Source organism: Pelophylax lessonae (assembly GCF_965119305.1).
Source record: "Pelophylax lessonae genome assembly, chromosome: 11".
NCBI classification, from domain to species: domain Eukaryota; kingdom Metazoa; phylum Chordata; class Amphibia; order Anura; family Ranidae; genus Pelophylax; species Pelophylax lessonae.
The window spans coordinates 163061023-163084551 of record NC_138778.1 but is presented as its reverse complement, the minus strand read 5'-3'; the positions used below and the strand labels follow the sequence as shown (position 1 = coordinate 163084551).

Below are 23529 nucleotides of genomic sequence, written 5' to 3'. Positions count from 1 at the left end.
GAGTATGGAACAGGCAGCACCCTCAAATCTTCAGAAGTATGAGATGAACCCCAAAAACTTGGAAAGGTAGATCTCACACGTACCAACACAGACTATCCCGCAATTTAACTGATCCCCAAAGGTTTTTATTGAATAGCGGAATAGAAAATATGATCAAAAAAGTGTATGTATCTCACACGTACAAAACCACACTAGGCCCCAATTACTATTGTTTGTACCCCTAAAAGGCTGGATGAGGAGTAGGAGGAGTATGGAACAGGCAGCACCCTCAAATCTTCAGAAGTATGAGATGAACCCCAAAAACTTGGAAAGGTGGATCTCACACGTACCAACACAGACTATCCCGCAATTTAACTGATCCCTAAAGGTTTTTATTGAAAAGCGGAATAGAAATTATGATCAAAAAAAGTGTATGTATCTCACACGTACAAAACCACACTAGGCCCCAATTACTATTGTTTGTACCCCTAAAAGGCTGGATGAGGAGTATGGAACAGGCAGCACCCTCAAATCTTCAGAAGTATGAGATGAACCCCAATAACTTGGAAAGGTGGATCTCACACGAACCAACACAGACTATCCCGCGATTTAACTGATCCCCAAAGGTTTTTATTGAATAGCGGAATAGAAAATATGATCAAAAAAAGTGTATGTATCAAACACGTACAAAACCACACTAGGCCCCAATTACTATTGTTTGTACCCCTAAAAGGCTGGATGAGGAGTAGGAGGAGTTTGGAACAGGCAGCACCCTCAAATCTTCAGAAGTATGAGATGAACCCCAAAAACCCCAAATATCATTCAGCTCTGCTGCAGGCCACAATTTAATTTTTTTTAACCCAAGGCTGTATATTGAATAGTGGAATAGAAAAAAAGTGTATTATTTTTGAAACCACTCAATATTAGCACATGTGAACTGAACACAGCAGTGTATGATCAGTCACTAAGCACAGCACAGCTGAAGGAAAAATGCTGCACACAGTGCCTGATAGAAAAATACTTTTCTCCCTCCTCCTCAGTGGGCAAAAAAGATTATGTTCACTGCACCCCAAAAAGATTGTGTTCACTGCACCCCAAAAAGATTGTGTTCACTGTACCCCAAAAAGATTGTGTTCACTGCACCCCAAAAAGATTGTGTTCACTGCACCCCAAAAAGATTGTGTTCACTGCAGCCCACACACAGCAAAATGGATGTGGACCACTGACACCTGCCTATCTCCTATCCCACACCACACAGCAATATCGATTGTAGTTTGTAGAACACACTGTCTGACCCTAAAAATCAGCAGACTCTGTCCCTAAAAGGATTGATAAGATCGTAGATCGGGTGACTGCAAACCCCCCCCCCCCCCACACAGCAATATCGATTGTAGTTTGTAGAACACACTGTCTGACCCTAAAAATCAGCAGACTCTGTCCCTAAAAGGATTGGTACGATCGTAGATCGGGTGACTGCAAACCCCACCCCACACAGCAATATCGATTGTAGTTTGTAGAACACACTGTCTGACCCTAAAAATCAGCAGACTCTCTCCCTAAAAGGATTGATAAGATGATGATCGTAGATCGGGTGACTGCAAACCCCACCCCACACAGCAATGTCGATTGTAGTTTGTAGAACACACTGACCCTAAAAATCAGCAGACTCTCTCCCTAAAATGCCTACAATTCACCCTGCCTAACACACTCCGACCTGTCCCTCAATTCTATCCGGACACAAATGTTTTTTTTTCCTGTCTGTCCCTAATCAGCAGCCAGCACGTTGATGTGTGCTCTCTCCCTGAACTAAACAGCAGAATGACGCCGCAGCTGCGCTGCCTCGAACTTATAAAGACTTGGTCACATGCTTCAGACGGCCAATCACAGCTACTGATACATTTGTAGGCATGGCTGGGATGGCTTAGGCACACCAGTTAAACGCTTGTTGATTGGCTGTTGAAAGCCCGCCATGAAAAGCGCGCCAAAGCATGCAAAACCCGGAAATAAAACGACCGAACACGGATTTTTACCCGAATATACAGTAACGTTTTCGGGTCCGTGTTCGGGTAACAAAAATCCAACTAGGTCCTGGACTATTAGCACTGATATGCACACATGCATGAAATAGCACTAGTTGCCATGCTTGGCGTTTGACATAACCTTACTAAAAAATAATATTGAATCTGGTAGGTTGCAGTGTGAGTTTAGTTTATTTATCTATAGAATAAACCACTTAACAAAAGGGGAAAGACAACATTCCTTATGATCACTCACTTTAACATAACCACCCACCTAATATTGTGTGGATCTCCCTTTTGCCACCAAAGCATCTCTGACCTGTTGAGGCATGGACTCCACTATAACTTGGAAGGTATACTATGGTATATGGCACCAAGCTTTTAGTAACAGGTCACTGCTTGCCTTCTTCCCATATTGCATCCTGATGCCATCTCTTCCCCAGTTAAGCGATGAACACAAACCAGGCTATCCACATCATGTGCAAGAAAACGTGACTCATCAGACCAGGCTACCTTCTTCCATTGCTCCGTTGTCCAGTTCTGATGCTCACTTGTCCATTGTAGGTGCTTTTGGCTATGGGCACAAGTCAGCATGGGCCCCCTGACCAGTCTACAGTAGCTCTTCCATTGAATCAGACTACACAGGCCAGCCTATGCTCCAGTGAGCCCTGCCCACCCATGACCCTGTCTTCAGTTTTCCTTCTTTGGACCAGTTTTAGTATGGTCTGTCCACCACTGCAAACCAGGAACATCCCAGAAGAGCTGCAGTTTTGGAGATGATCTGACCCTCTCCTCAAGCCATTACAATTTGGCCCTTGTCACTAAAATCCTTAGGCCCCTTTCACATGGGCTTTCCGATCTAGTCCGCCTGTCAGTTTTTTCAGGCGGACCTGATCGGATGCTCCATCTACCTATATGGAGCAGCGGATGTCAGCCGAGACATGCTGATACCCGCTGCTCTCCAATCCGATCCAGTCCATGAAATCCAGATGGATGGAAACTCTATTTTCCGTCTGGCTGGAGGATCGGATCAGAAAGGATCAGATGAAAACAGACAGACAGAGCGGGGCTCTGACAGCTCAGTCTTTGCAAAGTAAGCGTAGATGGAGCTGTCATCCGCCTGCTAATCGGGATCGACTGAGTGATCCCCGCTGAGAAAAATGGAGTCCGCCGAGCGCACCGCTCGTATGGCAGGACCCTTACACTTGCATATTTTTTCTGCCTAATATATCCCACTGACTTTCAGATGCCAATGTAACTAGATAATCAATGTTAATCAACTTTTTACCTGTTAATGGTCCTAATATTATGGCTGGTCGGTGTATATACAACATATTAGCTAATTTAGTGGTATAGGAATAGGGAGTGCCCTGGTGTTGGGTCATTGGGTCCCTTATCTAGATTGAAAGTCATGCTTGCCTGAAGGTGACCCCAGCTATCTAGGACAGGGATCTTCAAACTTTTAAGTATGAGGGCTACATCATATATTTTTCAAATTTCCAAGGGCCAAAAAAAGTTTTATACAAAGTCACCCTTCCCACATTATAACCATGTGTGCCCAGCAGAGTCCTCCCTTACCTCTATGTGTGCCCAGTAGAGTCCCCCTTACCTCCATGTGTGCCCAGCAGAGTCCCCCTTACCTCCATGTATGCCCATCAGTGTCCCCTCATTTTTGTCCAAGTGTTTCCAGCTGAGTCCCCATTAACTCCCTGTGTACCCAGCAGAGGTTCCCCTTATGTCCATGTTTGCCCAGCAGATTTCCCTCCTTACATCACAATAAATGCAGGAGCCTTAGTTTAGTATATTGGCAAAGAGTATCTTTCATATCGAGTTGAACGCATCCCATTCAAGTGAATGGGGAAGGGCTGCAAACGGCGTGTAACTATGTTTAGTGCATGTGAATACAGAACTTTTGTGCTGCAATAATGGGGTTAAAATAAGTGGAGAAGAGGTGTCATCGCACCAGTCAAACACCCCTGAAAAGTGTTCCGAATGCAGATCACTTTTTAGAGGAGTGGTGGTTTAGGCGCAAGTCTAAACCTAGTCTTACTATGAAGGAGATAGCAGGGAGCTGTGTACCTGCTATCACAGGGGTGAGGTGGGGAAGAGGAGCCAAGGTGTGATGCTAGTAATGATAATATAGACAGGGTCACTGGCAGGGGGGACGCCATGACTCACCTAGAAAAGGACCAAGCTTTCTGGGCCCTAATTGCAGCTAAAGGGATGTGCGATTGACTGCTGCTTACTTTCCTCTGTGCCGGTGTTACGCGGCACTGTCTGCTGCCTCTGCACCTCTGAGCACTACCCTTGCATAGAGCTGCCTGGAAGATGCTGCTCTGTGCAGGACCATCATTGGGCCCTGGATGCCCCAGGTCCACCCAGGTGAGCAGGAGGCCTTGGGCCCAGTAGAGCAGGGCTGTCCGTACCCCCCTATCGGCAGCCCTGCCACTGCCTCGCAATTAGCAGCAGTGTTGGTAACATGCTGTGCATACTTTTCCATTTAGCCATTGGGCTGCCTATCAGGTCTATAGCATGTCTCTTGGATTTCTAATACTAAAAAATATATTTACATACACATTTTTTTCAATATTGTAATCCAACAAAATAAAACAGATTAACCTGAGGGCACTTTCACATGGGTGGCATTGCTTACCTCCATCTAAAAAGTGACACAGAGGCCCTCTTCAGAGGTCAGTATAACAGTAGATGGCAGCTGTTGAGGAGGTGCCATCTGTTAAACTCCACAGCCTGAGTTAAATTGCTGTGGCATGTGTATAACCCTGTCTAACTGTAATGTTAGAATTTAGATGTGCCAGGGGGTGATAAAACTCAGACTCAGCCACCTGTTTTTGCATGTGTTGAAACAATCACTGTCCTTTAAAAAACATGCACCTGGAAGATTCACCTGCAGTGAATGTTTGGTGACTGTCAAGTTCAAAGCTTTTTTAAATATGCCTGTTTCTTGAGAAATATGAAGCAATTAGAAATGCACTGTTTGTGCTCATGTTCTGACCATGCCCAGTACTCCACCCAAAAATCATGCTAACGCAGCAAACAAACAAGCCTGAGAAGACCAGCAAGTAGAATGATGCAAGCTGATCATTAGTTATTATTGATTTAAGTGATAAACATTGGCAATAACTTGGCAACCTATCCACTGCTAGTAAAATAAAACATTGGCAATAACTTGACAAGCCATCTAATGCTTGTTAAATAAATACATAAATATTCATCTAGGACACACCCTTGGATCCCATATATAAAGAATTAAATGTATTCAGATATCACTCTCTTATCGGAGCTTTTCTGTTTCTATCTGAATAAGGAGTCCTTTGCTTGAACATGTCTTTTTACCGAGCTTCTAAAGTGATGAGCTCAAGCTCTAATTCAGCAGGCATGCATGCTGGTGCTGGGTCTGGTGGATACTGTGGTGTGGATGGTGGATATGGCCAAGTAGGTGGTGGATTTGGCCAAGTAGGTGGTGGATTTGGCCAAGTAGGTGGTGGATTTGGCCAAGTAGGTGGCGGATTTGGCCAAGTAGGTGGCGGATATGGCCAAGCTGCTGGGGGTAGCTTTGATCAAGGTTTTGGTCAAGGAGGTGCAGGTTTTGGTTATGGGGCTGGAGGAGCAGGAGGCTTTGGTGGTGGTGCAGGTGGTGGTTATGGAGGTGGTGAAGGGCTTGTCAACAACAATGAAAAACAAACGATGCAGAACTTGAACGACCGCTTGGCCACCTACCTGGATAGAGTCCGACAGCTAGAGGCATCAAATGTTGAACTTGAACAAAAGATTAAGGACTTCTTGGAGAAGCAAAGAGGTGGTGGCACCAAAGGAGAACCAGGAAAAGACTACTCCGCTTACTTTAAGACCATTGAAGATCTGAAGGCTAAAGTAAGTTTGTCATAGAACTAAAATTCTAATTTTATTAAACTGGTAAGGATATAATTAATGGAATGTAAAAGGATTATAAAGTAAATTAACTGTAGTAGTACTATCAATATAGTTACAAATAATACATCATTTCACAAGAATCTTTTTTTTTTCTCTTCAGTTCTTCTCATGTCTAATGTTGAGTGTTTTACATATGTTATTAAAGAAATATGTAGGTTTCCATTTGGCTGTCATGGTGATGCTTGGGTTTTAATACTTTGAGTTAATCACCTGAAAAACTATAAAGAGGAGGAATTCCTACTTTTCACTGCCTAATTTTTCTTGTTCTGGGTCTGTGAACTGGGCACATTGAGGCCAAACACAGCCAAGCAACTAGCATTTTCATTTCTCTCTTAACAGATAAAACAACTCTTCAATATACAACTTGATAGCATAGTATATTTTGCCACCATGACTGCAGACTATTTTTTTAATAGACCTGGAAGATTTTAAAAGAGTTCTGAACCAAAGAACAAAAATGTAATGTATTGCAGATTACCAGTCCTTAGATATAGTGTCTGCATTAGCTTTTATCTTTTTCAGGCTAAGTACATTTTCTGCAAATACCTGTTGATCCTGCCAGAATTACAATGTCTTTGTAATTTTATAACCTGACTCAAACATCGTTATCAGCGTTACCACCTTTTATAAAACACCTCCTCCCTATGTAATAGAGATAAGTAGTGGTGGAGGTTTATGTAGTCCAAGTCAGGATAGCAACATGGGTTACAACGCTGCTCCTCCAAACATACAGTACAATGAGTGAGCAAAGCCAACTAGGACAGGAAGTGTGTTACTGGCAGGACCATCAAGAGAAACTAAAGAAAAAAAGCCAGCAATAAAGAAACCAATACGTCTAAGGACTGATATGCTGTTGGTAACCCTATAGTGGAGATGACCCTTATTTCCTGTCACCCATTTACCAGGACAGGAAATTATGGGACATGCCTGAACAGGCCCATAGATAGAAGTATCATCTTGATTGTATCAAAAGCTAAAAAAAAATGTTTTTTTTAGAGTTGGGCTTTAAATTGAAATTTTGGAAATGATAATAACCTACTAGCCATATTTTCAGTTGATATTGTACTGTAAGCCAAATGTGAAATTATGCAAATAGCACGCCAACTGTGATGTGAGCTGAGATTTCAAGGCGGTAAAGTTGACTGTTAAAAACGGAAATATATATATATTTTTTTATTAAAGAATCAATTATATAATTTTAGTATCACACTTATACAATTGTGACAGTGTATTGGTTGAATGGATGACTTTATTAAATCTCACTAGCCAAACAGTGCATTACAAAATTTTATCATTGATACAATGTAGAATGAATATGTTTTGCTATATCTGTTTGATAAGTGCAAAAATATTCCTGTTGATCCTGCCAGAAATCTTGTTAGCATTAAACATCCTGTGCTGTCTGCCTGCACTGCATTCTTAGCAGCTACATTATTCCCAGCCCACTGTGTGGACTACAAAACACCTACCCTCTATGTTATTGAGAAGAGAGGGCAAGGTGTTCTGGAGCCATGCCCTAGGAGTGACTATTGGCACTTTTCCACTGCAAGTACCGGCTCGGCTCTACTCGGCCCTGCTTGGCCCGGTTTGCTTTTCCACTGCTGGTACCGCATGGTACGGTGTTGGAACGATTCGGTACGGTACGGTATGGTTTGCTTTTCCACTAAAGTAGTACTAAAGTTAAGTGGGTGGGATAACAATGGGGTGGGTGGGATTCTCTGACCAATCAATGGCTAGTAGTGACTGCATGCAAAGGATTGTGGGATATGGTACCGGGTATGGTACCTCTTGGAACCACAATCGAGGTGGTACTAGTTTTGAGAGCCGTACCATTCTTTTCCATGCAGTGGAAAAGCGCCGCCATACCGCACCGAACCGTTCCTACACCATACCATGCGGTACCAGCAGTGGAAAAGCACAAAAGCGAGCCGAACCGTTCGGTTCCATGCAGTGGAAAAGCGCCAAATGATGCTCCTCCATAGCAGTGCCATCTTAAGAGCATTAAAGGGCCCCGGGCAATGTAGTGCACTGGGGCCCCGCCTACACAATCACCCACGAGAATAAAAATGCAAATTATCGATAAGGCGATATTTATTGGTACAGCAGTGCCAGGCTAATGACAACTTCGGCGGCTGAGCCCCGGTGAACACAAACAAGGACGAGCATCAGACACATCTGCCCTGTGTGTGTCTGTTCCAGTGGAGGCAGACAGGCATTCCTGCAGTTGTGGGCTCCCCCTCCACTGCCCAAGTGGCCTGACAGCAGCACAGGGCCGACAGGCGCTTGCCACCTGCTAAGTTCCGCGGTGGGATGCACACAGGAATTGGGACTAATGCTTGGCTGGGGCTGGGTTGCTGGGCAGGTGGGGCCCCCGGGCAACTGCCCAGCGTGCCCATTCGGTAAGATGGCTCTGCTCCATAGATACAGTAGAGTAAGTGAGCATTGCAACCTTGGGACAGGATGCATGTTGCTGGCAGGATCACCAGGAGAAAATAAAGGGAAAAGAGCCTGTAAAAGGAAAAAGAATGTAGCCACAGCATTTGAGAACTGGTACATTTAACAATATAACATTTTTGCTTGTACATAAAAAAAAAAAAAAAAAAAAAAAAAAGGAAAAATGCTTCACATTCTGCTATTGTAGAGTGATCCTAATCATGTTAGAAAAACATTATTAATTACTTTTAGGGTAACATAATTTTTAACAAGTACACACATTTTTATGGTGTTCATTTGTGTCTTACAGATTATTACAGCCTCCAATGACAACCATACCGTAGTTTTGCAGATCGACAATGCCAGATTGGCAGCCGATGATTTCAAGCTGAAGTAAGTTTAGTTTATTAAATGTCAATCTAGCACAATCATTGGTCGGCAGGTCACATAAAATGTATCCAGAAATCAAGCAGGCTACTTTAAATTCTTGAGAAATCTCAAGTGACCCTGGCAAGCGCGGCCATTGCAGGGAGGGGATCCATAATGTCAGCCTGAAAATGAGAAGTCCTCATCCCAGTATTTCAGTGATGCCCAAAAAAACGAATGTGCAGATGCAATAAAGTTTCTAGAGATGTATTAATTGATGATGGCTGGTCTGCTGTTCTCCACAGTCAACAAAGTACAGGTCCACACATTGACGAGGTAGAACATGCAATTTGTTGTTTCATCTAATAATAAATATTATCCTTGAAGGCCAAAGCACAGCTTTAATGTTTATCCTGACAGCCAAGACTATTCAGTGTTCCGTTCTTTTCCACTTTGCTACTATACTAGAAATACCACCTTTATATCATGAAAAAAAGTTCTCTTTGGGAAAATAAGAACACTTTAATATATGTTGTAAATAACTATTGGTTTTAATCATTTACACTAGAACACATTGCATTTAGCTCCATTTGTTCCTCTTGTCAGGTACGAAAATGAACTTGCTATGCGCAAATCAGTAGAAGCCGATACTGCTGGCCTACGCAAAATAATGGATGACCTGACCCTGTCCAAAACTGACCTAGAATCTCAGTTTGAAGGAATTACAGAGGAAATTGCTCTTCTTAAGAAGAACCATGAGGACGTAAGACCTAAAGAAGTCTCACCAATACTAAGGAGATTTGTTGGTTTTTGTAATGATGCAATGATAATGAAAAAAAACACATTTATTTTTAATTATTCTGTAGGAGGTTAAAGGACAAACAGGAACAACTGTTGGTGATGTCAATGTGGAAATGAATGCCGCTCCAGGAAATGATCTGCTAAAGAAAATGAACGAACTCAGAGAGCAGTATGAAGCTTTGGCTGAGAAGAATCGCAAGGAGGCAGAAGAGCAATTTAAGAACATGGTAAGAAATATTTTATATATTAATTCAATTTATTTTAAAGTGATTTAAAGCAGTGGTTGTCAACCGTGAGATATAGAGATCCTCAAAAGTGACTCATGATGTCACCAATGGGTCACGCATAATAATCAGTATATGTAATGCTATAGAAGACTGACAGAGACTGCAGACTTATTGGAGGAAATGGTCAGTGAACATGTGAAAGATGTAGCTATGACTGGAAATATGCTACAGGAGTCAGTCTGGTGACATATTACTTGAAACTCCTAGAAACGACCACTCTTTTAAAAATAAATGTTCCCACTACTAACTGTGGGGTCTAAGCCCAGGTGGCAAATTCTAAAAGTGGGCATGGTGCACTCAAGCCAAAGCTTGGGTATTAGGGATCTAAGGAGTTGCGAATTAAGACATTTTATGTACATATATACTAAACAGACCTTGAAGACTTTGCAGGTTTGCATTGAAACATCTTGCAATGGCCAAAGAAGAGTAAATGTACCTGCTTAGCTTACCATTTCTGTAGACACATTATAAGCATAGCACATTATAAGCATACATAGCATAATACAACATGCTTAAACTACTGACTGCAGGACCTCTGATGTGTTGCCTTGTGGAAAAGGGGCCTTGAGACCTTTCCAGAGCAAAGCTGAGGGTCTGATTGCTACAGAACATTTTGCTATTCAACTGCCATGTTACATAGCTACTTAATTATGTAATAGAGCTGTCTATCTATTTTTCACATTGGGGCACTTATGTCAGTGAGGCACTCCAAGAGGTAAGGTTTTGAATGTTACATCTAATATTCTGGGGTCCTGACAACTATAGGATACAAAATGGACACAGAAAAGAACTATGCTTCCCATGGGAGTACAGAATGTTTCTATGTAACTCTGGTTATCGATCTTTAGAAAAATGTATTTAATTGTTTATTTTCATTGCTGTCCTAGACTGAAGGTTTAAAGAAGGAAATAACTACAGTACAACAAGAAACGTCGAGCACTAAGAGTGAGATTTCTGAATTAAAGAAGTCACTTCAAGCCTTGGAGATTGAGCTTCAGTCACAACTTTCCATGGTACAGAATTAAAAGAATTTCATATTTTAGTCAGCAGATAAGAATAATGAACCTTAAAGGGAAACTCTAGTCAAAAATGAAATTTTTCCTATTAACAGTATGTTAAATATCTTTATCTTTGATAGTATTCATTTTCTGGCTAGCTGCTTGTGTAGCTTAGAAAGTCTTATATAAACTAAACATTTAACTTCTTTCTGTTCTTCACCGACAATGCTATTTCCCTTTATCTGAATTTGCTAAGCTGTCTTTAACTTCCTGAAAAGGTTGTCGGTCTTTCTTAGACAGGCATGTCTAGACCCAGCTTTCTTCTCCTATGGGATTCTTCATTCACAGCCCAGCACAGCTATAATGTATATGTGCCCCTCAGCTTACATTAATGATTACAGGGGAGAATTTAGGGTATTAGGCTGTACTTCTGCGTTAAGGAAGTATCTCTAGCCTCTCTTGTTGAAAAAAGTTAGGACAGCTATAATATTTGTAATTGTTGTATGTGTCCATGCTGGGGATATTCACCATTTTTGTTTTTCCCACCATTGTTGGAGACCTTGAAATATCATAGTGTATTAACATTTGAAAACATTTCCTTCTGTTAGCCTTTGAAGAAGGAAGCAAAGTGGTTATAGAAATCACCAGAATAAAAGCTTGAAAACAAAGGCTTCCTTAACTTACTTACTACTTATCTGCCATGCTCTATTGATCTTCAGTCTGTTGAAGAGCTACCACTGCAGGATAATTTTCAGCATCCAATGTTTTTGTATGTGTTGGATGCCTGGTTCTCCACAGGGTGCTATTGTGTTTATGCTGGCCCCTATGCCAAGACTGTGCCCTGTGGTGACCTATGAACCAATGGATGAATTCACAAAGTGCAGAGGTTGACCAGACATCTGACACTCCTAAAAGTGTAGGATGCTGAAGACTCTTCTGCGTGTTTTCGCCATTCAAGTGAGCAAAGATCCAAGGCATGGGACGTGGGAATGATAAAGATTACATATTTTATTTACAGGCAGCCCTTGTTTATGAATTTTAATTGTAGCAATATGATTTTAATGGGACACATATTAGAAATATTACTAAATGTCACATCAAATAATTATATTTCAGATATCATTTTATCCATATGCAAATTCAGCTTGTATTTTAGGTCAGCGGTTCATCTGTGCTGTTTTATCATTGACAGAAAAGATCTCTTGAAGAAAATTTAGCACAAACAGAAGGACAATTCTGTGCAAAGATTGCCCAGATCCAGATTCAGATTACCTCCATTGAAGAGCAACTGGAACAGATCAGGGCAGAGATAGAGTGCCAGACTGACGAATATAATACTCTGCTGGACGCCAAGACAAAATTAGAGAACGAGATTGCAACATACCGCAAACTCTTGGATGAGAGGTAATAAACTGCATTGCAAATGAAAAATGGTGGGAATATTGTCTCCTGTGGTACCTGGTCCAAGCTTACTGCAGAAGGTGGCATGAACCCAGACAGCTTTGTATACCACTGTCCTCAATTATTTTGACAAAAGAGGACCCTCCTATGTTGCAGAATATTGGTGTATGATCACTCAATGAAATAAACATAACACCTAAAGTAGAGTTAAACCTGGTCATACAAAATTTTAAAAACGGCCCAGGGAAATGTATGCCATAATGTACTACTATACCTTGCATATTAGTAAATTATGGTAGATTTCCCCACTAAGCAATCCCCTCCAGTGTTGTGGTGTCAGTGCTCTCGGCTGTCACTGACACTTCCACCTTCTCCCCATCTTCCTTTCAGATTTAAACTTCGGCCAATTGATTTCGCAACTGAAACTTCTAGAACCAAAACAAGCCGATCTGGCTTTATAGGTAAAGTTGATCCAGGGAATATCTAATTGCCTCTTGGGGGATCAGGAAGGAATTTCTTTCCCTGCTGAAGCAAATTGGATCATGCCTTGCTGGGGTTTTTGCCTTCCTCTGGATCAACTTTGGGTATAGGATTGTGTATATAGGATTGCATCATTTTTTTCCCTTTTATTGGTTAAACTAGATGGACTTGTGTCTTTTTTCAACCAGGATAACTATGTAACCATGTAACTATGGCTCTAGTACACTGACCATAGTAGGTTGGTTGCTCTTTAACACTTCCATTCAGAATACATCTTGCATTCCTTTCACACAATTTAAGACATTCTGTGAATGGAGGAGGTACAGATGAACGTGGTCACTTTTTTTTACAGTGCAAATGTCCAAAATAATTTTTGGTTGGAGTTCATCTTTAATTGATATATAATACAATATATTTATATATATATATATATATATATATATATATATATATATATACTCTCCCAGTGAAATACAATAAAAGAGATTCTATTAATTAACATATCAAGCCCTTTACTCGCAAAAATCATAAATGGTTCCCTGTTGTTGAATGTGAAAGGCCTGAGTCTTAATACATCTATATGCCACTGACTGTCCTTTTATTATAATCTGTCATGATCAGTGTTATGTCTATAATGGCAATATATTTAAAAAAAAAAAAACCTGCTTTCTATCTGCAGCAGCAATGTAAAAGGTGGCCCGGCAACAGGCACACAACAAACAGGAACATCAACGAGGACTCCGCCATCTCAAGGTGATTATTGAGCAGTCTAGGGTAACTTGTATATCCCTGCCTGAATAAAAACAATTTAAAAACTAAGGAATTTATTTACCAAAATTTTAAACCAAGATCCACGCACTTTCCAAGATTCACATTTTTGTTTAATGGAATCTTGGGTGAAAGCTGTGTACATCTTGGGTAAAAGCTTTATTAAATAGACTCATAGGAGGTTGAATAAGAGATTTTAAATCTTGGTTGCTTTATGTCCAATGTTCAGCAAGTTATGTACATCCATAGAGGCTATTTTCATGAAACATTTTAATGTAACCCATAGATATGAAAACAATTAAAAAGATTAACATTTACATATAGTATACATTTACTCATGAGCAGCCGATTAGTACCCATTCTAATTGTGTGTTGCTTGGACATAATTCTGCCCCCAAGCCTGCAAACAAATGCATTAAGGTTGCATTATGCTTTCTGCTATCTGCTCAGGTCCCTTATTGTCCTTTTTGTTCTTGTGGAACACAGTCTCATTTTTGGCCTACATTGAATAAAACCATCCTCCAGTTTAGCTGGATTAGATTAGATCTGTCTTTATTGTTTAAAAATGTACACAGATAAGGCAAGATAAAAGGAGAATATGCTGAAAACTGCACACTGAAGGCTCCATCAGATTATGACAAATTAGTAGAACATTGATGGCACTGCCGGTATTAAAATCCAGAGCTTGCTGCTAAAGTTTTGATAGGGAGCTTTAAACATGCACTTTGTAAAGCCTACAGTTTTGTAAACTTTGTGGCACTAAAGTTAGCCATGCACTTATAGATTTTTTTTTCCACTTAGCTTGCACCCTACACAGCGCAGATGGATGAATCTCTTGCTGTGAATATTGTATTTTTACAGCCAGCCCCGACAGTTGTCAAAATATCTGAATAGAGCCTGTATCTGACTGTTTGAGGGTGCTTTTCAGTGGACAATTTTACCTTCGGCTCCTTTGATTTTGCAATTGAGGGATGTCGAGTAATAGGCTGCCAGCAGGGCCCCCCATAGAGTGGGTTGTCCCCAAAACAAAAAAATCTAGCATTGTTTAGTGTAAGCCACCATTCAGTCTTAGCCCTCCAGGTCCCGTGTCGCCATCTTCCCTACTGATCATTCAGGAGGCCGACTGTCTTTTCCCAGTTCTTTGAGGGGGCTCCCTGATGATGCACGATGGCACATGCACAGTACGGCAAAGATTTATCCAAAACATTATGGAATGTGTGACCTTCCAGAAATTTTTAGGTAGAGGGGAAGGAGGTGGGGACCTCATTCTCACTTTGGAGAAAAACCCCAAAGTAGGGGCTAGGACCCGCTGAAAAGGTACCTAATTCACCCCTCAAAAAAATTGTGATATCTGATTGTGTAACAGGGAACTGGGGAAATCATGTGATGTCATTGATGGGGTGAAGGTCCACTTTAAATCATTTTATGAAAAAGGAATGAATTGGCTTATAAATAAAGAGTGAATTATATTTGCCTAGAGGTCTGCTGTATGTAGCTGCGTGGTATCCCAGGCCAGCATTTCTCAACCAGGATGCTGCACTGTGTTAGGTATTTTCAAAAATAATCATAAATTTACATGGTGCAGGTGGGCCAGCCACCAGCACTATGAACACACATGACACTAATTCAGGTTGGGCGGCATTCAAGGCAGCCACGGTATTCAGAAATGGAAGGAAATCCACATTTGTTTATCCCGCTATGCCTCCTATCCACTGCCATGCTAGGGGGCTGAATTTTCTGATGTGAAAGGGATGGTGGGGGAGGGGTCTGTGGACTGTGATGTGAAAGGGGGAAATGGGGGACTGAAGATTTTGGTGTATAGGGGGTAGGGGACTGAGGACTCTTATGTGAAAGGGGTGCTTCTAATATGACAGTGCACCACTTTTTAGTCTGGGATGCCTCGAGATTTTACTTATTTCTGACAACATTCTGCTTTATGTTTAGGACGGAAGTAACTAAAACACACTGTGGATTTGAGGAATGGAAGAGATTGGGACTGCTCAAGCAAACTGGAAGCCTGTTTTCATATATCACTCTGTTCTTTAAAATGTATACTATTTCTCTGTCTTTCACAATTGCACTTGGTTGGAAATACACCGATACTGGCTTTTTCGGTAACACAGTACACATGATGAGCGAAGATGTGTAAAGTGCTCTTACTCAAATAAGCGAAGGGAATTCATGTTTTTCTGTACATACTGTGTTACTTTGATGAAAACAACTGATGTTTATAAGAATATTCACATTATTATCAAGTTCATATGTGTGAGCCAACATCCATCTCCCAGTGATGTGAACAACAGCTGTGTTGCTGTCACCGGTGTCTTCTGTACATTAAGAACTTTGTTTCTTGCTTTGTAAAACTTACAAAATAAAATTTTCTTATGCAAGTTATATACGTAGTCTTTGTTCCTTGATGAAAAATACATTTTAACTCCATGGGAATTTTTGGTATTTTAAAACCATGTGCAGCCATGTGCAGCAGGATAGCTAAAATTGGTAACTCAACAGAAAAGTCTGTAGTAGGCTGCAGATAAACAACGGATGAATTACGAGAGTCTATCCACAGTGTTCCAACACGCCTCTTGCCTTAGCTGTTAATTAGCTTTATTTGCAGACTACAGATGCTCAAATACTGAGTTTATATTACAACTTTTAAGGCATACTTCCATTTTTGCTTTAAAGCTGAAGTTTAGGTATGCATATTTTTGCACAGTTACATTGATCCAGCTTGGATAAGTGTATATGTGCAACACTGCGCTAATTCTATATTTGAACAGAGCTGCTTGCACTACAATGGACAAAACATTGCTAAAAATGTGATAAAAAAGTGCAGCACTAGGAAAATATCAATAAATATAGAAATATAAAAATTAAGCGTAAAGTGCAAAAGTGCCAAGATTACATGAATATAACAATAAAGTCCATAAAGTGTAAATAAAGTCCACAAAAATATATATTGTAGAATGAAATTGCAATGAAGATCCCAGAGCAAACTTTGTCATTCTTGCCACCATTGAAATCACCACTATTTACCGTCTACCACTCATATAAATTCAAGGCTTACCAGAGAGTATGGACTCAAATACCATAAGCACTGAGTCAACTGCATAAAGGTATAGCCAGGGATTGTGCATACAGGTAACTCTGGAAATATCTCAACTTCATTCCACGGTAGGACTGCCACTCAGGGACAAGTCTTGTGCAGTGCATTGAACCATAGGGATAAAAAAAGACTGCACATAGTATAAAAGTGTATCTCAAAATGTATTAAAAAAGGTAGAAAAGTTCATCATATTCAAATGACAAACGCTTGTATCATCATCCAACATGTAGAATCAAGGTGCAATGGCCTGAATGACTAGGAACCCGATGCGTTTCGTCTTCTAAGACATCATCTGGGCTTCATGTGCTATACCAGGCCCATCCCCATGGTAGCTGGAAATCACTGCAGTAGGCACCGCTACAAAAATGTGCATACCTAAACTTCTGCTTCAAAGGTTAAAGTATAACCAAAGGCAAAACATTTTTTCAGTTTTGGATAGAATGGAGAAGTATTAGAACACCTATTAGGTTTTTATTGCAGTCTGTGCCCCCGTTAAGGAGATTCACTCTCTGTATTTGTCCTGTTTATCATTATAATTGAAAATTTATGTAAAAGAAAATCCCAAATTTTGGGTTGTCTCTAGAAAAGTAATAGCAGAGAGATCTTCCAATGGAACACTACTTCTGGTGACCTGGGGGGTCCCCAAGGAATTCCCTTAATTTGCAGGAATTTCCTCTCACTTCCTGTTTGGCTATGGGACAGGAAGTAAAGGAAAATCCCTGCAATGGGGCACAGGTGGTGGAAAAAAAAATCTGACAGGGGTTATTATCCTCCCTTGTTCTATCCAAAATTTAAAAAAAAAAAAAGTTTTTCCTATAGTTCTACTTTAAAGTGTAAATCCACTTTTGTTGAGAAAAAAAACATTCCCCTCTGGGTGATCTCTGTACTTTGCAGGGATTATAACAAACTTTGTTGCAGATTCCTACCTTTTGTTATTCTGAAGAAATCACTGTTTGTTCTTCTGTGCCGAGTGGGTCTAGTGGGAGTGGTTTCGTAGTTACCAATCAGCTGTGCACCTGCAGAGCACTAATGAGGAGATCTGCTGGGCCTGCATACCTTTAGACGTGTTCCTATTGGGAGTATCTCACCAAAAAATACATTTTTTGTTGCAGGGAATGCCTGAAATCTCACTTGTACCGTATATATACTCGAGTATAAGCTGACCCGAATATAAGCCGAGGCACCTAATTTTACCACAAAAAACTGGGAAAACGTATTGACTCGAGTATAAGCCTAGGGTGGGAAATGCAGCAGCTACTTGACCCAACTGGACCACCACGAGACCCAAAACAGGTGCAGGGGCTGCTGACATGGTACAGGAGATGCAGGGCTGTGGGCATGGTACAGGCATGCCCCATTTTACGTACACTCCCTATACGTACACTCGCAAGTAAGGACACAGCTTGGTCAGCTGGACATGGCACTACTCCCGGGTTTAAACATTGGCGTTTATGGGAAATGTTGGTCTGCTTGACATGGCACTGCTCCCAAATCATTAGTGACAGGGACACCAAACTTAGGGAGCATTAAGAGAGGACCCAGGACTACAACATATCCTTTTTTGTGGCCGTTCAGCTTTCCTAGGTAATTTACCATGTCATAGTCCTGGGTCCCTTAATGTGCTCCCCAAGTTTGGTGACTTTGTAACTTATGGTTTGAGAGCAGTGCCATGTCACGCTGACCAAGATTTCCCATAGAGTTAGTGTATTTACATACATTGAGAAGTGAAAAAAGGTATTGCTTCACTTTAAGTACATTTTCGTTTTACATACATGCTCTGGTCCCATTGTGTACTTAAAAGTGGGGTATGCCTGTACAGGAGATGGTACAGGCATGGTACAGGAGATGGTACAGGCATGGTACAGGAGATGGTTCAGGCATGGCACAGGTGATGGTTTAGGCATGGCACAGGAGATGGTACAGGCATGGCACAGGAGATGGTGCAGATATGGCACAGATTGTACAGACATGGCACAGGAGATGGTACAGGCATGGCACAGATGGTACAGGCATGACACAGATATGGCACAGATGGTACAGGAATGACACAGATATGGCATAGATGATACAGGCATGGCACAGATATGGCACTGATGGTACAGGCATGGCACAGATATGGCACAGATGGTACAGGCATGGTACAGAAGATGCAGTGCTGCGGGCATGGTACAGGGAGGTTCCTGACTTGCCTCTTGGGGTCAGGTGGGTGCTACACCCCATCCTCTGGGGCCTGTCCACTCACCTACCTACTGTCACTGTGTCATCTTCTCACCACAGCCTGTAATGTAATGTGTTGCCATACAAACTGCTATCCAAGTATTTATGGGAAGTGGCAGTAAAAGCTCCCCTTTCATTAGTGTTCAGTGGCAGTTTTTGCAATATATTCCCTCCCCCTATTGGTGTTCAATGGCAGCAATAACTCTCCCCCTCTTTTATTGGTGTTCAGTTTCAGTAGTAACTACTCCCCCCCCCCCCCCCCAATTCACTGATGTTCAGTGGCAACAATAAACATACCCCCTTCATTCATGTCATTGTCAGCAACAACCCCCCGCAACCCCCACCACTCCTTCCCCCATTGTTGTTCTATGGCAGTGACAGCAATAAATAATCCCATACAAACACCTTCATTGGTGTCAGTAATAAATTCCCCTTTCCAATTGGTGTTCAGTGATGTGGTCAGCAATAAATATCCATCTTCATTGGTGTTCAGTAGCGGCAATAACTACTCCTCCACTGGTGTTCAGTCACATCAAACCCTTCTTCACTGGTGTTCAGTGGCTTCTTAATGGTGCTAATTCTCCTGTGCTGCTTTCTCCCTTCCTGTTGCGTCAAAACTACACTATTCTTGCCCAGACAGTGTTCCTGTACTTGGCATCCCACTGCCACTCTATTTTCAGTATGGTACTGTCTAGCTGGGGCCTTGTGAGGCCAAAGAAGACTTTCCAGACCACCAATACCCATTTGCTAAATGTTTATACATAATCTGACTGCTAATGTTCTGCCTACTGTAATACTTTGCCATCCAATTAAAGTGTATGTCCAGTCAAAATGGTTTCCTTAGTTCTGGATAGAGTGGGAAGCTGAATAGGACAGTTGTGGCCCACACACATTTTCAGTGCCTCTGTCTGAAATCTTTCTCCTGCCTATGCCTGCACAGTAGAACAAGTAGTCTAGCACATTATTTTATACCGTGGCATGATTATTAGTACTCCTGCACACAACATTCTATAAGGCCATATTCACACAGAAGGTTGTAAAGGCAGGTGGTTGAGCTGTGATTTGAAGGCCCGCCTCCCAACCACCAATCTAAAGGAGGCACACATGCATCAGAGCTTTGCTTTATGTGCGACATGCCAGAACCGCAGGGGCGTCACGTGAGGTGCACGGTGGGCCGATGAGAGACAGCAATAATATCGTTCATCGGTTTACTCATGAATAGCAGAAAACCTCCCTGGGCGGTCGCACAGCGACGAGGAAGACAGCACAAAATCTTTCGGGGCACGCTCTGAGACAGGGAAAACACCAGCCAAGATGGTGGTTGAGGTGCCCTTGATGACAGTGATGTTTAGGGTGCTTGTGGCGGCTAGGTCCCTTGATAGTATTTGTCGTGACGCCAGTACTGTCAATGTAGTAGCGATGTTGAAGAATGAGGTAGACAGTGGTAAGATACAACTCACAACTTTTACTGTGACTGGTCTTGGTTACAGTATAAACATTCAGATAGAATACAGTCTCTGAGTAAATAGAGGAATTCTGCTGATCCACTGTTAATAGGCTTTGGTAATCCTGGACTCAGGCTGTGGTTCAGTATAATGCTTACTGGTAAGTGACTCGGTTTCTGGTTCCTTTTGAATCCAGTGACATTCGGTGAGGTTGCCGGTAGCTAAGAAATCCTTCACCTATATTCTCAAAGGTCTTTGCTGCCGGTTGGTAACTATTACCCTTTGGTTTTAGTACTTTCAATTTGTCCCCTCTTTGGACTGAACTTCACTCCTCCACCTTGTACTTACTCTGCACACTGATCACTGAACACAACCATTCCCCACAGATAGGACCTGAGCTGGGTTAGATATCCCAGAGTGGTGCTATCCCCATCTAGTGGTGGGAAGTATTAAGCACACTTGACCAGCCTATGAACAGGGATGTAACAGGTGTAGCAATGCAAAATGACATGCAATACAGCAATGACAAAGAAGTAATACATTTGCAGTTCCCACGTGTCCTGAGTTGGACGCTGCACATGGACACTTTAAAATGTTTACCCCCCGCTGACGCGTTTGGCAGACAGTACTTGTGACGGAACCACTTGCCACTCTGATTAGGTGCTTCCACCAATATCAGTGCCTTCTGCCATGGTCGACCAAAGAAGTTGAGTGCATGTGCTCAGCATCATGTCCAGTGAATGTCTTTGGGAAATATAAACGTATGAGTGCTGCCAGCATTGCTGCAGTGGTTGAAGGGGTGGGGGGTCAGACTGTCAGTGCTCAGACCATACACCGCACACTGCATCAAATTGGTCTGCATGGCTGTCGTCCCAGAAGGAAGCCTCTACTAAAGATGATGCACAAGAAAGCCCACAATAAACACATACAAAACAATGATCTCACCCCACCTCAGACTATCTGGCAACAATATTCAAGAAGAACCTAGGCCAGTGATGGCGAACCTTAGCACCCCAGATGTTTTGCAACTACATTTTCCATTATGCCTAACTACACTGCAGAGCGCATGAGCATCATGGGAAATGTAGTTTGAAAACATCTGGGGTGCCAAGGTTCGCCATCACTGCCCTAGGCTATCATAGTTGCCAACATTTAAAAACATTTCCAGGGACACTTTGCAGCACAGCTATTAATTACTTACCACACCCACTTCCATGAAGCCCCGCCCACTCTGCATAATTAATCCCCACCTATTTATCATTTATCATCAGATTATAGGGTCTACTCAATAAAGAGAGAATTACAGGAAAATGAAAAGGGAATTTCAAACTTGAGGCCAAAGTAGCATAGTTGGAATAATTCTCCCATTCAGCTGCACTACTTCTGCCTTTTTTTTTACCTGAGTTTAAAATTCTCATCACAATTCCCTGCAATTCTAAAGTGTCAAATGTGCTCAGGTGTGACCTGGAATATGGCAAGGTGTAAATAAGTACGATTATACTATCTGGTATAATTAGGTTTTATTGTACTTATTTACACCTTGCATTTTACCACATTCCATTTTTTTGTATGGTCACACCTGAGAACATTGAGACTTTATTCAGATGTCCACAGAGGTTTACACAACTCCCCCCCCCCCCAGCTCATCCCCAACATCAAGAAACCCACCCTGGCCAAGTACCCATCACCAGAGAAAGTGGTTGCAAAGAGCCTGCAGAAGATCAGCAACTATGACATGCAACAAAGCCTAAACAAGAGGTGAGAACTGCATTGTACTGTCAGTTGCCTATAACACACAGCTAGCTGTTCACACCAACCCCCCCCCCCCCCCCCAGCTCATCAATAGCATCAAGACACCAACCCATCTGAAATGTCATGCACCCACCACTGAGGAGGGATCCACGCCACTAAGATACAACAAAGGATGAAAAAAAAAGCATGAAAACTGTATTTTGCTATCAGATGTCTATAACACACAGCAGTACTTACCTAGTCCCCATCTCATCAATAGCACCAAGACTTCCACCCTGGGAAATGCCAGGCAACTATCACTGGGGGGGGGGGGGGGGGGGAAGTGGCTGCAAGAAAATGCAGGTGATCAGCAGCTAGGGCATGCAAACAAAGCCTAACAAAAGGGGAAAACTGTATTTTATTGTCATTTGTCTTTTATTGTAAGATGTAAGTTCCCCCGCATTCCCATCAATAGCACAAAGAATCCCACCATGGGGTTTGATCGTGGCTGCAAAGAGGCTGCAGAAGATCAGCAGCTAGGACATGGAACAGAGCCCCCCCCCCCCCCCCTCCGCCAAAAAAAAAAAGGGGGGGTATGAAAATGGTTGTGTATGAAGTCTGTTATACAATGCTTGCCTTGCTATGGTGCACATTGGAGACATCAGACAGTAATCTATGCAGAGACAGCCAGATCTGATCACATCAAAGGAGGGAGGGTCTTTTGAAGTCTGCTGAAAATCAATGATGAATGCCCTATTTTTCATCCGTCAAAAAAACGGATGTAAACGGACCGTTTTTCATCTGTTTTTGAATTGGTAGTGGATGTAAAAAAATAAACGGATGAAAAATGGATGAAAAACGGATGAAAAGGACGAAAAACGGGTTAAGAAGAACGAAAAACGGATGAAAAAGGACAAAAAAAAACGGATGAAAAATGGATGAAAAACTGATACATTTTGACGTGACTGAACTGATGAACTGAACGGACCGTATGTGTGAAAGGGGCCTTAAATGTAACAATGTCCTTTTGCTGTTAGAATTGAGTTCACCTGCTGGTGGCACTATGCTGCCCTGGACTTAATGCTGCAGTTCCAGTGTCCACCAGCAGGTGTCTCTCAGAAGCCAGCAGGCTGCTATGATTACTTACACCTGTATTCAGCTGCCAGGTGGCTATTGAAGGCTGCTCCTCCCTTTCCCAATTGCGTCACGCGATACTGATTGACTTCTTGTTGCCAGAGCCTCGTTCCTGCAATCGTGATTCTAATGCCCCGTACACACATTCAGATAATCGGACGATTTATTGTTCGTATCTTGTTGCATGATACTAACATTAAATTCCCCAATGCATACAAACCATATGATTTTTGTCGTACGATTCGGGAAAAGCTTCCTGGTTGCTTAGCTACGTATCAGATGGTGCAAAACAAAAACAATGGCATCCAGGCTTTTTCCATGCTATTTTAGTGTTTCTGATCATGTGCGGTCTTTGTCGATCGATTTTTAGTGGATGCATAGTGTACTGATGAAACGATTGTCATTCGCGGGGCT

At 42.0% G+C, this 23529-nt stretch overlaps 1 protein-coding gene across 1 annotated transcript in view; it reads left to right on the top strand.

The window, feature by feature from the left end:
- Positions 1-23529, top strand: part of LOC309567460 (uncharacterized protein) — a 118128-nt gene that overhangs the window by 40595 nt on the left and 54004 nt on the right. The window contains exons 2-8 of the mRNA XM_082272849.1: positions 5438-5888; positions 8692-8774; positions 9354-9510; positions 9614-9775; positions 10723-10848; positions 12026-12237; positions 13394-13467. Coding sequence (XP_082128975.1) covers positions 5438-5888; positions 8692-8774; positions 9354-9510; positions 9614-9775; positions 10723-10848; positions 12026-12237; positions 13394-13467 — 1265 coding nt within the window. The remainder of the gene's footprint in view (positions 1-5437; positions 5889-8691; positions 8775-9353; positions 9511-9613; positions 9776-10722; positions 10849-12025; positions 12238-13393; positions 13468-23529) is intronic.